This window comes from Poeciliopsis prolifica, unplaced genomic scaffold, assembly GCF_027474105.1.
Source record: "Poeciliopsis prolifica strain line A6 unplaced genomic scaffold, Auburn_PproV2 SCAFFOLD006, whole genome shotgun sequence".
NCBI lineage: Eukaryota > Metazoa > Chordata > Actinopteri > Cyprinodontiformes > Poeciliidae > Poeciliopsis > Poeciliopsis prolifica.
In genome coordinates this window covers 92,960-109,455 of record NW_026562381.1, presented here as the reverse complement: position 1 = coordinate 109,455, position 16,496 = coordinate 92,960, and the positions used below count along the sequence as shown (strand labels likewise).

Below are 16,496 nucleotides of genomic sequence, written 5' to 3'. Positions count from 1 at the left end.
ACTCAATATGGCTTGTTCTTTTGTCCCCCCATCTCAGTCTATTAAGCTGATAAGTTATTTCAAGTTAAGCTTCACTTACTGCCAACAACAAAAAAACTTTCATTTTATCCAGATTTCAGTTACTTATGACTTTTCTAGTTATTTTAGAGCCACGTGGAAAAAAATTACTCCCCAATAAAGTTTTTGTTTTTTCCAACTTTTTACTATTGTATGTTTAGTTTTTTATTATCAACAATTAATAACATGATTGATACAGCAATGTATTATTTTAATGGAATGCACCCCTTTTAATTAAACTGAAATTTTTATAAGTTAGTTTTATATAAATTCTACAAAGAAAAATAATGGCATAAAATGTTTGTGGATGAATTTTTGAAAGATTCTACATAAATTTGTGTTATGAAGTGTTATTGCTGCACATTGTTCCTTGAATCTTTCCTTTTTTATAAGGTTATAAGAGGACAAAACAATACCTATTTGTCTAACCAAAAACTTTTAAGAAGCAGATCATAACAGAGTTCAATAGTAAAGTGGTAGACGAAAATGTATTTTAAAATTCAGAACAATCGTTCTCAATAAATTTTGTTTTCGTTTGTCCTACCTATCTTGACCCAAGCAAGCAAAAAAAACAAAAAAAAACATTTGCTCATTCAGGAGCCAGGGCATTATCTTTTTTGCAAGGAGAATACACGGAATAAATTATTAAATAAATAGTGTGTTAGAATATTGTCCCCGTTGCTATTATACAAAAGTAACTTAAAATAACCAAAACAGGTGTCTGTAAGTATCTGAGAACTTTTATTTAATACAACTCTGCCTCTGTTCAGAATCCACTGCAGGTCCCCGAACACAAAACCCATAATCATCCTTTACTGTCAGATATCTAATAGGCTCCATTCTGGTGTTGGTGAAAACTAAATATGTCAAATTTGTTCACTTTCTTCTTTGGCAGAAAAAAAAAAACAGTGTGCAGCTTATAGCAATGTTCACTAACACAATGAGAAATAAAAGGGTATTACAGTCACAAACACAAAGCACAGCAGCTACAGGTAGACCTACAGCTTTTCTGGTTATTTCCCTTCAAGTCCAACAACATGTCTTTGCAGATAAAGACCACAGACCTATATATTCTATAAATAGAGGTGTTATCGCAAAAGCACAACAGGCTTGATGGAAAGTCCTGTTACTAAGCTCTACAGTCTTGACAGAGATGGCAATAACTATGCCAGAGTTGTTTATGCACTTCAGCTGGAGGCATCTTTTGTAGATCTTTCTGGACTTGAAGTCTGTGCTTTAGTTCAGGATGTGTAAACAAAATCTATTTTACTTCTACTCCAGCATTGTGAAGAAACAAAGCTCCTTATTGAGCCAACTAAAGAGAGTGGGAAAACTCCATCTTTTCCAGGACAGTTAAAGCAGACACAAAGATCACTGGTTTTCTTCAGATATTTCCCTTTTCATTTCAAAAAACAATATTTTTACAGGTATATATTTAATCACTTGGTACATTATCACACATATCTGTGTTATATGTAGCATTGTTACACAGCTGGGTTAGTCCATGAAATTGTATTTTAATTTCATTTCAGCTTGCTTAAACACAATGTACAAATGTACACACTGGTGCCTGACTGCAGAAGGTTGCCCACATGTGTGGAGGCAGACTGTTTTGACACAGAAATTAAGAAGAAAACTGTGCCACTGTTCATGTTTAGAAGAAGGAATAATAGTCCATGTCAGTTTTCTTCTGTTTCTTCCATCTGCTTAAAGGGTCCTCAGTGAGTTTCCCTGCAGCGTTTAATGTCCGTAGAGGCAATGGAGGAGCAACAACAGAATGCTGAAGGCAGCCTGAAGCATTTGGTTGAGACGTGGGGCCAAATTTGGGAGACTATTGGAGGGAAGAGTGTCATGGCCCACCAGTAGTTCATTTCCCAGAGCCTGAAATGGAGAAAAATGTAAATATAGTATAATGTTGAAGGGGACAAATTATACAAAATTCACATTTTGCATGATTTTGTACTTCCATTTGGGTCTTTGCTGCTTCTAAAAACAAGTACAAGTACTTCAAAACTACTCAGCCAATTTTTGGAAAAATGACTGGTTTCAAAAACCTCTGGGATGTAACGTCACAAATCAGCAGGAACAAAAGCCTCTGGGAAGCCCAGCTGGTTACTTAGCTACCCCAGCAAAGCTCAACCCGTCAACTAGAAACCTAATCAGACCGCCACGACATTTGGTCAGCTGGTTTTACTGCTGTATTAACAGTACAATGGCTGCTGGAAAAGAGAAGTGTGCTTTTGTTCATTTACCATCCAGAAGTCATTAATTTATACGTTATTCTTTTTCTGTATTGAAACAGAGTCCTACAACTACCTACTATGTTTTGCTTAATAGTTTATTAGATAATCATATAAAGGTTCCATAAGCTCATGAGATTATGAAGAGTAAATAAGATATTCACTGAGTCATTTTGGTTCAGCTATTTTTTTTTCTTAAAATTTCACATTTTCTTTCAAGTGTTTTGTGTGGAAACATTTTTAGTACTGTGTTATGCAACAGGAAAACCGTCACCAGTGATGCTATCGTTGCCATCTGCTCCTGAGTCTCCAATCAATATTAAGTAAAGGACTGTTTCCTAGTTTTTAATGAGTATAGACTGCATTTGATCAAGTGAACAAACACACACTGACCAGAGGTAAACTATGTAATTTAAGAGAAATTATTTTAAAGTTAGTCAAAGATTTAAGATTTATAATTTTTTTCATTTGACAGAATTTAATTTTTAGCATTTTCTTAGTTTTTTTTAAAAAAGCATAGAAGCATAAAATACAGTTCATAGACTTGTCTAACCTGCAAATGAATATTACAATATAGAGTATTTCAAAACAAATGGAGGTTATTTTAAAAACCATTTTATTATTTGTGATTTATTATGATTTTAATGCTTTTAAACTAAAATTGTACCTTCATTTTTTTTTTTCTAAAAATATTGCTAGCACCTACTATTGCATATTACCTTGTCACCAATAATGTTGTTAATGGTGATGGTTTGATTTTGAGTATTGGAAGTAATTTGAAGTACTATAAACACTAGCTTATACACACAGTTGGGGTTATCTGTGCAACTTTGGGTGCTGAAAGTATTACATCTGTAAACCTAAAAAACACAGGTCAGCAATTTTTTTTTCCAAGAATATCTTGAGGATATTCAGAGATGAAATTTATACTTTGATCAACAGATAACTTAGCAGCAATAATTTATCGTACAGCAATGCCTAACAACATCTTTGCTGTATTAGCCAGGATGAAAACAAATTTATGTAAATGCACTACAGGTATTACGTTTGTTGAAGTAGGTGTATGCTTTGTCTAGAATTGTAATTTCTAGATCAAAATCTAGAATTAATTTGTATTAATCCTAGATTTTGGTCATGACACAGTGAAGTGCTGCTGTGGTGAATATGACAGAATGTGTGTGCACACCTGTGTAGGTATTATAGGTTCCAGAATGTTTCCCATAGTTCCAGTGGTTTGTGGTTGGGAAGTGCTGCTCCATCTGTCTCCTCCACTGTGGCTCGGTGTGCTCAGAGAAGTTTGTTCCTCTGATTCTCTTCCAAACATTTTTAAAGCATTTTCTGAAACAGAATATAATAAAGCATTATCAGAGTTAATCGATTTATTGTCTTATTTACTCTTCCCCTGAAAGTTTAATTCAGTAATTTCACCTCCAAATTTCTCTGATTTTAATTGCCAAAACTTCTAGTTGCCAAAACAATTTCGGTCAGCAAAGGGGAAAAATCAGCAAGTACTCAGTCTTAAAGTATATAGACTGCATCTGCCTCGTCGCATTGACCTCATTAACTGTTAAACCATTGGGACTGGCTAAATAATGCTGAAATCCCTCTTTCTCTGTCTTTTCCAGGCAGGAGGCCGGAAAAAGAGTTCCCAAAGATTTATCATTGCAAAACAAGCAAAGAAAAAAAAAGACTCACATAGGTCAGTAAGAAGGACATTAATTATTTACACTTTAAGGAATAGGTCATAAGAGGTCTAAAGCTAAAGCAACTAAGATGGAAAATTGAGGAGATACAGCAGAAGAACCGAAAATGCCATTAATTTAAAAAAGTACTTTAAAAGTTCAATAACTAAATTAAAATAATTTATTTTGCTAACTATGACATCCTTTGAAAATTGTTTTTCAATTGTGATAGGTAATGAAATGCTAATTAAAAGTTTTATTGTCTGTCAAATGAATGTTTGTTTGATCTTATGACATTATGTGTTATTTCGCAAATTCTTTTCAGGCCTTTTCTGATCCGTCTTTTCCCCCCATGCTCTACAAAATTGTTAGTTACAGCTCAAGAACAAGTGAAAGGTCACAACAAAGAATATCACGGTCCACTCCACCTCAGTAGGTAGCTATACAGCCAAAACCACAATAAACTGTAAGAATACTGAATTGCTTGGTACAAAGCAAAAAAAGACAAGTCTGCTGAGCTCACATCATAGTCATAGTTGTTTTCAATTAGAAATGCAAACTCTGGATTTTTCTAGACTAAAAAAGACAGTTATTTTGTAAAATAGTTCTTGGTGTTGCACACTGAAGAGAGAGATTTATCTCTTTTGTCACAATTGCACAATGATGTGTTGCTCTTTAGTTAATGGTTTCCTAGTCACCTGCACTTGAATGAATAAAGGCTGCATCACCTGATGATAAAATGAGGAAAGCAGTCAAATTACTTCAGTGACATAACAATGGTTCCATCCTTCATGGGAACGTTGTATAGTTAAATCACAGGAGCACACATATAAGATGACCTTGATTGCAGGACGCTGTTAGTCATTATGAATGTTTTTTTTATGGCACATCAACTATCTGAGACTCCGAAAGGTTAACTGAGCTAATGGAACAGGTATGGCTTGAATTGCAATATAAAGATTAAAAGCAGCCCGCAAAGTTGTAATACAAGACCATATTACATTTGTTCCTTTTAAACATGTAAAATGAGACCCCCTGTTTTGAACCTAATTCAATCACACGTATCTATTAAAGTTCTGCAGCTAAGCAGAAACAGATACAAATGAAAAGAACAAAATGTTGTTTTTACACTGAATGCTTGTCATCTGTGGCTCAGTTTGGAGATGAATTACATCTCATTAGAGCACAAGATTCTTCAGCAATAAAACTTTCAACTGCACATTCACATTGATGATACTTAAAGACTGTTGCGGACAGAGTTTTCCCCAATTCCTATACCTTTGAGGCACCAGCCAGGAAATAATCTTAATTTTTTTTTTAAATTCCCAGTGCTAAACAGCAATCAGCAGCATAAAGTGAAATGACTTGTCATTTATACCAGTCATTTTCAGCCTGCAGATTAGCAAAAATAGAAACCCTGGTTTAGTCAGACAAGCTGTCTTTGACTCAATAAATGAGGGTAAAATAATGGCCCATTTGTTACTGTAATCATAAGTATTCAAATCAAGAGCAACACCAGCTTTTTCCAGTTTTCAGACAGACAAAAGATAACAAACTAACTCAATGACTGAACTTAAAAAGTATTCAAATCACCAGGGATACTCCTGTACTTTCTTTTTTCAAATGAAAAAGTAAAATCAGTACATTTGGTTGGAGAAAATATGGAGTGACCTCACATTTGCAGGGTCACTTACTTGTAATTCATAGGAACCGACTCTGTGAACTCTCGGGTAGCATTATCAAGGTAAGCAGACAAGGGGGGATACTAATAGTGAGGACAAACTGGGCATATAAATGGAAAACAGAGAGCAAACGCACGCTGATAATGCTCCTAAACCCACAAAATGCCTGATTTAAATATATCTCGTTTTGCTTCTGTTGAAGCCTGCTGGGAAACATCTGCGTAGCAGAATCCAAACAACTTCGTCCTATCACTTTTTGCAGCCACAGACGCTTTTTGATTTTCACATCAAGTTTATTTGAATCCTTCCTGTTTCAGCTTATCTGTACGATTCACTCTGATTAGTGAATATGATTTTTCTGTTTCCTTCAAAAAACGAATTTGCTCTGCAGTGCGATTATGCATTTAAAAGAATATTATACAAACAAAAATCACATGTTGCCTTTTGTTTCTATGTAGCTGCTTATCATACATAATAATAAAGTATGTCCAGAAGCTATACACCATAAACAAATTAAATGCTTCAGGCAGCTTTACATTATTTCTTTGTAAAATTTGATTAAAATAAAATCAGGAGGTTTTTGTCCTAATCAAAACAGTCACAATCTGTTTGAATTGTAGCTGGAGTTTGCTATTTTTGTCTGCCCATTCTCTGACTTAGCTGTTACTGTTGAAGGGCTAATTATGCAATGATCAGCAGCAGATTTTCAACAGGGTTGAAATAATATTGCCTCTGTAATATTCTTAATAGAACAATGTCTGTCTAACTCTCCACCAGTCACAAAAAGCTTAGTAAATCATTCAGTATGACTGTAGAGAGCTTACGATGGAGTTTCTGTAAAGCAAAGTTTGTGAGGAGAGCTTCAGATTCAAGGTCTTTTGAGTGTGGATAAACTGAAGCTTGTCAAATATTTTATTACCATAAAGTTGTAGTTAAGAAACCTGGTGCATACATAAATCAGTTCAGGGTTGTTTTATCACATTTTTCACCAAAATATATCCTATGCCATTCACTTTGTCGACTTTTGTGTCTAATTAGGTACAGTCAGTTCAAGCCAAAGGGGTTTAACCATCAAGGCCTGAGGCCAGAAAATAAACAGCAAGAGTCAGAACAAAACAGAAATAAACCATGTGCAAAAGTTCTACAATTCATGGCAGAACTAAGCAGTTTAAGATTGAAAGAAAGTGATGAAAAAAAACAGGGATGCATGACTTAAATCAAATGGCTATAATGGGTCAGTCACTAAGGCCAAAATTCTGTATTAAATATGGTGATCTAGTGGTCTGATGTAGTAATATAATATTAAATGTTATATTTTCATTAGCTGTAAGAGGAACATAATCATATTTAACAAGGTTTTCAAACATCTATGTGTGTATAATTAATACATGTTCCAGAAATAAATAGGCTTTTCTGTAATATTCTAATCTATTGAAAGTATATGTAGTCTCATTTCTCACCAAAATAGACAAAATGAGAGTATATAGTCTTACAATGTTTTCACACCCTAATAATCTTTTTTTCCAATTTTGTCATGTTACAAATACACATTATGACAGACAATAGAGATCAAAAGATCAAAATCTGAAAAGCCGACCATTCATATGTTCACTGCTCTCAAGAGTCAGTTGTTTGTGGAACCAATTTTTGCTGCTGCAGTCTTACTTTCTACTGACTTTGAACATCTCCAGATGGAAATCTTTGCCTGTGTTTCATAAAACACCTCAAGCTCAGTCAAATCGAACGGAAAACATCTGTGACAATAATTTTAACTGAATTTAGGTCTGAATACTATCAGGGTTTAGCCTTACTTTATGTAAGACTTTAAAGTCCCTATAAACCCAGTGTAATATGTGGTTGTGATGAAGAATGAAAAGGTTTCCAAAGCTCTCTGGATAGATGCTAAAAGTGTTCAGTTGCTATGGACTCACGGAGACAGCTGTTGTCTGTGAAAGATCCCAGGAAGCGATCGCATTCATCCCTCGCGCTTCCACTTGGTGAGCAGGAGCACCATGGAGCCACGTTGGATGTTGAGTTGTCAACATAGTTGGGAGTTATGGTGCTTCCTGCAGACAGACAGCACCAGAGTTCGATTACTATTAAATATTCATTATTCTCAGAATTGTTACACTGCATTCATACTGCTTTATTTTATTTTTTTTCTAAACATTAATGGACACTGCATTTCCTGTTCTGTTGGGAGGAGATAATACCATTGTAATATTAGAAGTCTAAGACCGTGTGCACTGGTTTTATACTTTAATTCCACCTTTTAAAGTCTTGATTGTGTTTTTTATCAGCATGGTGGAGGTGGATTTCCAATTGCTTTAGTACATACAAGGCAGGTTTGAAAATGCCAAGTGAGTGTTTCTGCTAAGGGGCACTATTTAAAGTTATTGAAATGCATTAGGTCAGTGTGGGAAATGAGGCAGTCGTTCTTTTCCTTTCTTATAAAAAAGATTGCATCTAACATTACATAAAAGGCCTTTCAACAAATGAATTTATATTTTCACCTAGAGAGATGCTCACAGTAAACTTTTGTTTTGTTTTAGTTTTTTTTTTAATCAAGTCTCCCACTCACTCCTAATGTGTTTTGTGTACATTAATTCCTCTTCAAGCAAGCTTCTGCTCATTCCTATCTGTTTACCTCTTTCCATCTCTCACACAACATATGGTGCACACTTCCATTCATACATCACCATTTTCTCCTGCAGCATTTCTTACATCGCTTCGTTTTGCACATGTTTTCCTTCTCCGAGTAACATCTGAAATGTCTACCCACCTATAAGCCCTGTGTAGGCGAGGAGACACGCTCCATAGTTCCCCTCCTTGCAGCCACTGGCAGATGTTTTTGAGGGTTCGCAGTCAAACTGAAACTGTGCCAGACGAGACCTGCAAAAGCACAACATGGGTACAAGTCAGCAGGAACACGACAGAAACTGGTAAAGTTCATACAGAATCTTTCCAGTTTTTTTAAAATGAATTATGTCACTCTGTCTTTAATTAATATGACATGAAAGATATATTGTTTGCAATGCTAAAGAGACTGAAACTACTGAACTGTAGACAGAAAGTGATAGAAAGAATAATATATTTCATCCCCCAGACCTGGGATCATTAGTAAAGCTCTGTGAGTGTAATGGGGCTGAGGAAAAATAATGGCCTTGCACAGGAGATAGCAATGAGCAATAACTCTGATCCATCTGCTTCTCTATCTGAACTAAATATTTAACAGGTTATTCTGACAGTCTTTCTCTAGGGTGGCTAATGGAATGGTGGCAGAAAGCTTTAAGGTAAAATAGTCGTCCATTCAACTGATTGAATTACTCTTTCTTCAGTTACCGCTTACTAAAAACAGCTGGGAATTGCAATTCTATTACAGCCTAGAATGTATGCAAAACAATAAAATGCTCCAATTTTGCTCTGCCCTAACCTGCAAACATAGTCTGCATCACACATCTTCTTCTGTGTAATGCAATTAGGTTTTTCCCCACTTTCATAGGAACAGCTTGGCACAATGGTCTGCCTCCGACGCTCCGCGCACGCCGTGTCCGTACAGGGGCAGAAGAGAAGCTCATGCGTGTAGTCGGCAGGAACACGGTCAAAAAACCTGCGTAGGGCCTTGTTGCATTTAGGCCTGTTGCACAAGCCAGATTTGGCAGTAGGTTTGATGCAAGCTGAGACGTATTCAGTGCGCAGCTTCTGGCACAAGTCATCCACGTTGCAAGCCTTGGCTGCATCCAGGCACCGATTCACAGTTGTCATGCCAACGTCCGAGTCTGTGGATGAAAGCAAGCTCAAAGTCAAGAAGTCAGTGGAAAGGTAATAGCAATATAGCAAGAAAGTTTTGTGTTTATGTAAATAAGAATGACCGGTGGCAGCTACTCAAATTACTCATCATTTGTGCTGAGATATTTTCCTTCACTTAATAATTTCATGCAAACTTTCATTAACAGAAGAAAAACCACAGCCATCTAAGACTCCTGCAGATAGTGCTGAGACATACATGGGACTTCAGTGTGAGAGCATTTGTGAGGAATTTATCATCACAAAAATAGTTGAGAAGAGCTCTGTATGAAAAGTGTCATCATGTCATCATAGCATTTTTAGGGCTGGCAAAAAGAGCAAAAAGAGTCTGGGATCCTTTCTTTGAGGGTCCCAGACATTATTGTAAAAGAAAATAAATGAGAATTAACTTTTATCTGTCTGGAATCTTTGTCTCTACCAGAAATATAATGTCCAACATTCTCTGTTTTTGTTTTGGTTTCATTAATATGTTCTGTGATTTTATTGTTTAGAAAGCCCTAGGCTATGAAGGAAACACAGGATTTAAAATACTGCATGACTAAAAGGCTGATGGTTACAGCATGCAAATTCCCCATTAGCACACTGTAACACACAAACATAAATATGTTTTTTTTCTAGACTGGAATATAAAGGAACTTTGCATCCAAAAATACTCACAATCCAAGCAAATAACTTTGAATTTGGAAGTTATACAAATATTTACACATTTTCTTAGATGACTGCAACTTTGTTTGTCTTTGGCATTTTTCCAGGGAAGTGAGTGGATTGTGTACCTTATTCCCACAACAAAATATCTTTCAAGGACGAAATGCTATAAACAACAGGAGGAAAGGTAATAAGAGGAAGCTAGCTAACCTGCTGTAATAGATGCCAAGCGAACATAATCATAATCCCTCTGCACTGTCTCGTAGGGATAACTCTCCACAAGGTTGAGTCCTGAAAGAATAACAGATGGCCTAAATTAATGATCAGAGGATGAAGAAAACATTTAGAAAATAAATATGTTTATATTTAGTCACTGAAAGATCCCAAAGGATGAATTCATAAATTAATCATGTAACTTGGTCAGTCACTCGATCTTTTATTTTTTTTAAAACATTCTTTCTAAAACAAAACAAAACAAAAATGACAGACCATGAATGATGGACTGATGAAGACTCCAGTAGATGCTGAGGCAGTTCTTTTCCTTCTTCATTCCTCGTTTGCACTGGCAGCCGCGTAATGGGCTGGACAGGAGGGCGGACACTGCGTTGGCACACTGGCTTCTGGCACCGGGGCCCAGCTTCATGCTGCCGTTGCCGGCCACACACTGCCGCAGCGTACGTAGGCGCGGACTACAAGTTTCGTCACTGGAGCACGAGTCTCCAGCCACCAAACAGTCAGTTCCAGCCAGTAAAACGTCTAGCAGAGCTGTTTCAGAGGAAGAGAAATCACAGCAGATGGATTAGGATATTTGAGGTCCGAAGTAAAACAACAAGATTAACTTCGGGAGCTGAAAAAACAAAAAGTGAAAAGCCTTTTAAGGGATAAATATGATCCCTTTCTATGGAGATGCTGAACAATGTGTTAAATAAGCCAGCAGCTTATTGTAAAAATGAGCAAATCCTGCAGTGATTATGCCACTGCTCTCATACAACATGCTGAAAATGTAATGTGTGCTGCTCATCTTTAAAAGCTGGAATATATTAAAGTTTTTAAACTTTGTGGAGCACTGAATCACCACATCCTACTGGCTTTAGGTCAACAACAAAAAAAATCCTGCAGTACTGGTGGGATGATTCATTTTTATACAAAAATACACTTGTTATATATTCTTAACAAGTGTATAATAAAATTGCTGGTTTTATCCACCTTTTCTCATGCAGTTTCAAACAACTAACTTTGGCAAAACTTGGATTGAAAACTATTCTCTTTGATTTAATTATTCACTAACTGAGACTAATTTATTCATAATTATTCTGAAAAAATGCCCATTTAGTTTTCTTAAGGACTAAACTTAGAAACAAAATGAATGGATTTGTAATGTCTGAAGTTATCCAAACTGGACATATGTAAGAAGTAATAATTTTTGTATCATTTATTTATTTTATTTAAGTTTCACTGTAACATCTTCATTTGAGGCTAGGAGCAAAAGGGTTAAGTCTTCGGCAAGGTCTTTAGTAGAAACATTAGTTTAAATGCACATTTACATGCACATGGAAAATCTGAGTGAGAAGAGTGGTGACTCCAATCCCGATGTATAGTTTTTTTTTTTTCACTTCCTATATAGTGTATGTTTGGGCAGCTGTAGTCTTTCACTAATCAAACAAAAGAGATGAATAATGGCTTTGAAGAACAGTTTAAAGAAAGACACATGGATGGTCGGTCTTTAAAGGCCTTTAAAGTTGAAAGACATTCGCCACTAATCTTTCTTTAATGAGCTGTACTACTGATTCCTGAAAACTTCATCAGTTTATTTATTTTTTTGTTAAATTTTAGGTGTTTTAGATTGGTCCTGATCAAGCCATTTTATAAATGAATCAAGTATCAGGAGACTGCCTCTGTCTCCTGATACCTGTTCATGTACAGTCTGCCAAGTTGGATTTGGGATTTTGTGGCACCCTGTGTTGAAAGACAAAATTGATAGTTAGAAACACATTAACTTCAAGGTGTTACATGCCTTGTTTACATGGTAAAATAAAAGTTATTTACATCATTCCTGGAAAAAGACTTTACCTATGCAAAACAATAACCTCATATTTTGGTACATATAGTCCTTGTGTTCTTGCATATCTATGCCCTTTCTAAAATCTGGTTCAGCCATCTGTGAATTTACGTCAACTGCACCCCCAGCAACTAATGATTTCTACCTTTATTTTGAGGTACCAGGAAAATGTGACTGTAATATACGACCATGACCTAAAACAGAGAAAATGAATTTAAAGTGTCATGTACAAATATTTAATACAAAAGACAAAAGTAACTAAATTATTACTGCGTTTAAAATGAAATTTGCCATTTGTGTTTACAGACAAAACATTGTTTACTATTTAGCAGCTCATTAAAGGTAGATACATTTATATTTATAACTTTACTATATGACTCCTTTAAATTTCTTAAGACATTAATAATTCAGATGTCTGGTCTGTTCCTTGCAGTCAGTATAGCTCAACACAGAGACAGTTACCCAACACAAGCTTTAAGGGTAGGCATTAATGCATTGAGTAAAATACTTTCATTAAAAATTGATCATCTCCAAAATCTACATAAATCCTCCAAACTGATATTATGTAATTTATTACAAAAGGTCTCTTATTCATCAATATAAATAAGTAATAGAACAAAAAGACAGGTATCAGAACAAGTCAAAAAACATGCAAAAGACATGAAAAAAATCACAATACCATTAGAAAAATAAACACACAAATAAACTACTTCTGAAGCTCTAACAGTAAAGATTGTGCACATCAAAGTAAAATTAGATTACTATCACGTCACAGCAAAATAATTAATCTTTGAACAGTTTTTAGAAATTTAATCTAAGCTGTGTCTTGCATGACTCAGGTTAAAGAATAACCTTAAGTGAAATATATTTAAATAGTGTAGTAGTAGTGGTATTTATTTAATTTCTTTAAACATCCTTTGATGCATTTATTTCAGTTTCTGTAAGACATAGCAATATATATCACACAATAGCTTGCCATACGTCCATCACTCGTGCCAACAAGTTGCCAACTACTAACAACATCACTGTATATTTGAAACTTTTGCAAAACATACAGATGAGATTTAAATCTCCTGAGTGCAACTGTTAGCAATCTTTCATCATGAAGGTTTGCATAAATACATGTAGAACGCCTTTACATATTTTTAGTTCAAAGAGCTAGAAAGAATATTTCACTTCTAAAGTTATTTTCCCTCTGAAATTGGGATATCATACTTTTTAATTTGCTGTACATTTTTTGCCATTTCAAATCTTCAGGATTTTCTTGCATCAAGTTTAATTTATTGTTAAGGTTGATGATCAGACATTTCTCTCATGATTAAGAATATGAGGAGGCGTTTAAAGTGTTTGTTATAGTTGGTGAATTCTTGCTGTGACTTTGTTTTGTTTTAATCTATTTTGCGTAGTTTTGGTTCTCTCACTTCTTTGCCCTGAGATCCAGCTTTCCACAGTTGTCTTCATCATTTCTTGAAGTTAAAAAAAGTAATATTCCACTTATTCAAATAAGACATTAATTAACTTTACTGTTAATTATAAACCAGAAAGGCACAAATTAAGCTGACTTTATTTATTGTTACTTCTACTAGAATGTTCAACTATCCAATAAGCAGATCTTTAGTTAAGATTACTGTTGCTGAAGAAATGCAGCTTTGTGCATTACCCACACTCCTACAATTCTGAAAATCATTCTCATAACATATTCTTAGGCACGATCTCCCTAAAGCTGAGCAAATATTGAAATTGCATGTTATATTTTTGTTTACTTGAGATATTATATTTTTGCTTACCATGTCCCTGTATAAAGATTTATATTTCACACAAATCTTCCCCAAGATTACACCGTGGTTATTTCCACACAGACATTTCTCTACTGACATTGCATTGGATAAAAAATTACCTCCTTTGAAAATGTTCACATAGTGTCAAGCTACAGCTCCAAATATCAAGTATTTGTATTTTATATGATAGACCTACCCAAAATAGTCCATAATTGGGAGGTCAAAACAAAAGTTAACATACTTTTTTAAATGTTTTTTTTTTTTTACAAAAAAAATCCAAAAGGATAGCATACTTTTGTACTCATCTCCATTTACTCTAATACCCTTAAATAAAATCAGTGAAACTTAGGAAAGAAACTCCTGTGCAGAGACGTGATCGAAATACTAAATGTAGAAGGAAATCAACACTGTACACTATCCTGCACCCACCTTTCTGCCCAACAATGCATGGAGGTGGCAACATCATGCTGTGGGCTTGCTGCTCTTCAGTAAGGACATAGAAGCTGATCAGAGGTGAACTTGGATGGAGGGAGTTAAATTTCAACTTCTGACCAAAATCCAGTTGAAGCTGCAAATTACTTTTGACTGACACAAGGACTCACCTTGCAGCACCAGGATTTAGATTATAGCATATTCATGTGTTAAAATGACTTAATTTAATTGATAATCTTCAATAGAGCTTGATGTGTTTTATGGAATGGACAAACAGTTCAGTCTCTGAACAATCAGTCCACAAAACATTGTCAGGTTTGACGTCAATAAAATGTTGAATACAGCGGGGGAGGGATTGTTGGTTTTTAAGCACACAATACTTTTCAGAGTTGAATGAACAAAAAAATGTTAAAACTATGCACCACTATTTTTCTTAAACTTTATAATCATGCACTACCTATCACATAAGTTTGAATCAAATACATTTCTAGTATATGTGTATAATGGGAGGAACACACGATTGGACCTTTACCTAAACCACAGGGGTGTTTTGACTCAGTGATAACACAGGATAGTTTAGCACTGGGGTCGGCACATGTGGCTCTGGAGTCGCATACAGCTAAACTGCTAAACTTTAGCATATCCAATCCTGACAGAGAGGGAACCTATGCAAACTCAAGGGCCAGACGGTCAGATGCAAATCCATGACTGAAATCAGAGATCCTTCTTGTCTGGCTATACGTGTGTCACTTTGTGTTGCCTGGGCAGATGCTGTTATCAGCGCCATACATCATGAATGCAAATGAGTTGCTTGATTTGACATTTCCAATAAGGTCGTCTCAATCTACCAGTGGGCATAGCCTATTAAATGTGTCAGTAATCGCTGTGTTTTAAGGTTCAGTAAGTCCTCAGTCTGCCTGCCACATAAATCACTGCAAGATTAGCTGCAAGATTGTACCTCCATGCACCAACATAATGATCCACTTCACCACAGATACCGTCGAACGGTTCCTAATGAAGTCAGCTGGAATAGTACCTTCATGTACTCTTTGCCCACACAGATGTTAAGTTGTGGATAAAAATTGGGTTTATTGGTGCACATGGTATTTTTTTCTTTCTGTGCATTAGTTTGTTATTTAAAGGGGATAAATGGATCAAAGGAAACAGACACATTTTAACTGGTTAAAGCTCCTTAGTTCAAAGTCTTATGGATACTTAATACGGTGTTGCATTACCTTATAGGTAAACAGTTTCCCACATTAGGAATGTTTAACTGATTTGTACTCTTATGTCAGTGTGATAAAGCTCACAAATACCATGATTTATTTCAAAATAAATATGTTATTTATTATTTGATACACATTTAAGGACAATTATGTTAAACTACATATATATGTCATTTAAATGTGTGTGAAGAAAGTTTTTCGCGATGATGAAATCTATTTAAATGTAATGCAGTTTGACAGTCAGGTTGAATGTGTATTATCCTCAGTGATAAGTGGATGTCTTTATTTGAACATATTACAAGGTATTAACAACATTTCTTACTTAAATTATAAAATATTGTCAGTATTTTTTGCATCTGGTAAATCTAGATCTTTAACAGAACACAACTATTTATTTATTTCAAAATTAGTTTGGCGTTGCCTCTAGCATCACAGACTGACAACAGACCACAATGGAGCATGTTTTTGAAAACATTCAAAAAATAATTAGAGTCAATATTTCCATCTAAAATACTTTTATGATGTGTTTATGATGAAGAAATAAAGACTGCAGTGTAGTCAGCTTTAATAGTCTGCAGAGCTCTGAAACTAGATTCTACATCTGCTGCTATGATCCAACACTGAAAACATGCCAGAGGCAAAAAGATTTACATGTGTTGTGGATTACATGATCCTGGAATGGATGAAACACAATCTGTTTGTTTGAAATAATTAAGTTATTAAAGTTTTGTGGTTTAACCAACTCCCTGCTCCTCATTAAAAAGACTAGCAAAACTTTGCAAACAACTCTATTTGTTACATTTTTCTGTTTGGTCCTCACTCCTCACTCGATTTCATACAAAATAATTGCATAATTTTTGATGGAATTATTACTACAAACTACAATGA

General features: G+C 35.1%; 1 protein-coding gene across 1 annotated transcript in view; it reads right to left on the bottom strand.

Annotated features, from left to right (window-relative positions):
- Positions 1-777: 777 nt before the first annotated feature.
- The window catches only part of LOC129360249 (GDNF family receptor alpha-4-like), a 42,853-nt gene continuing 27,134 nt past the window's right edge, over positions 778-16,496 (bottom strand). The window contains exons 2-8 of the mRNA XM_055030349.1: positions 10,603-10,878; positions 10,324-10,404; positions 9,095-9,440; positions 8,444-8,553; positions 7,593-7,727; positions 3,484-3,635; positions 778-1,938 (exon numbers count right to left, since the gene is read on the bottom strand). Coding sequence (XP_054886324.1) covers positions 1,798-1,938; positions 3,484-3,635; positions 7,593-7,727; positions 8,444-8,553; positions 9,095-9,440; positions 10,324-10,404; positions 10,603-10,878 — 1,241 coding nt within the window. The 3' untranslated portion in view covers positions 778-1,797. The remainder of the gene's footprint in view (positions 1,939-3,483; positions 3,636-7,592; positions 7,728-8,443; positions 8,554-9,094; positions 9,441-10,323; positions 10,405-10,602; positions 10,879-16,496) is intronic.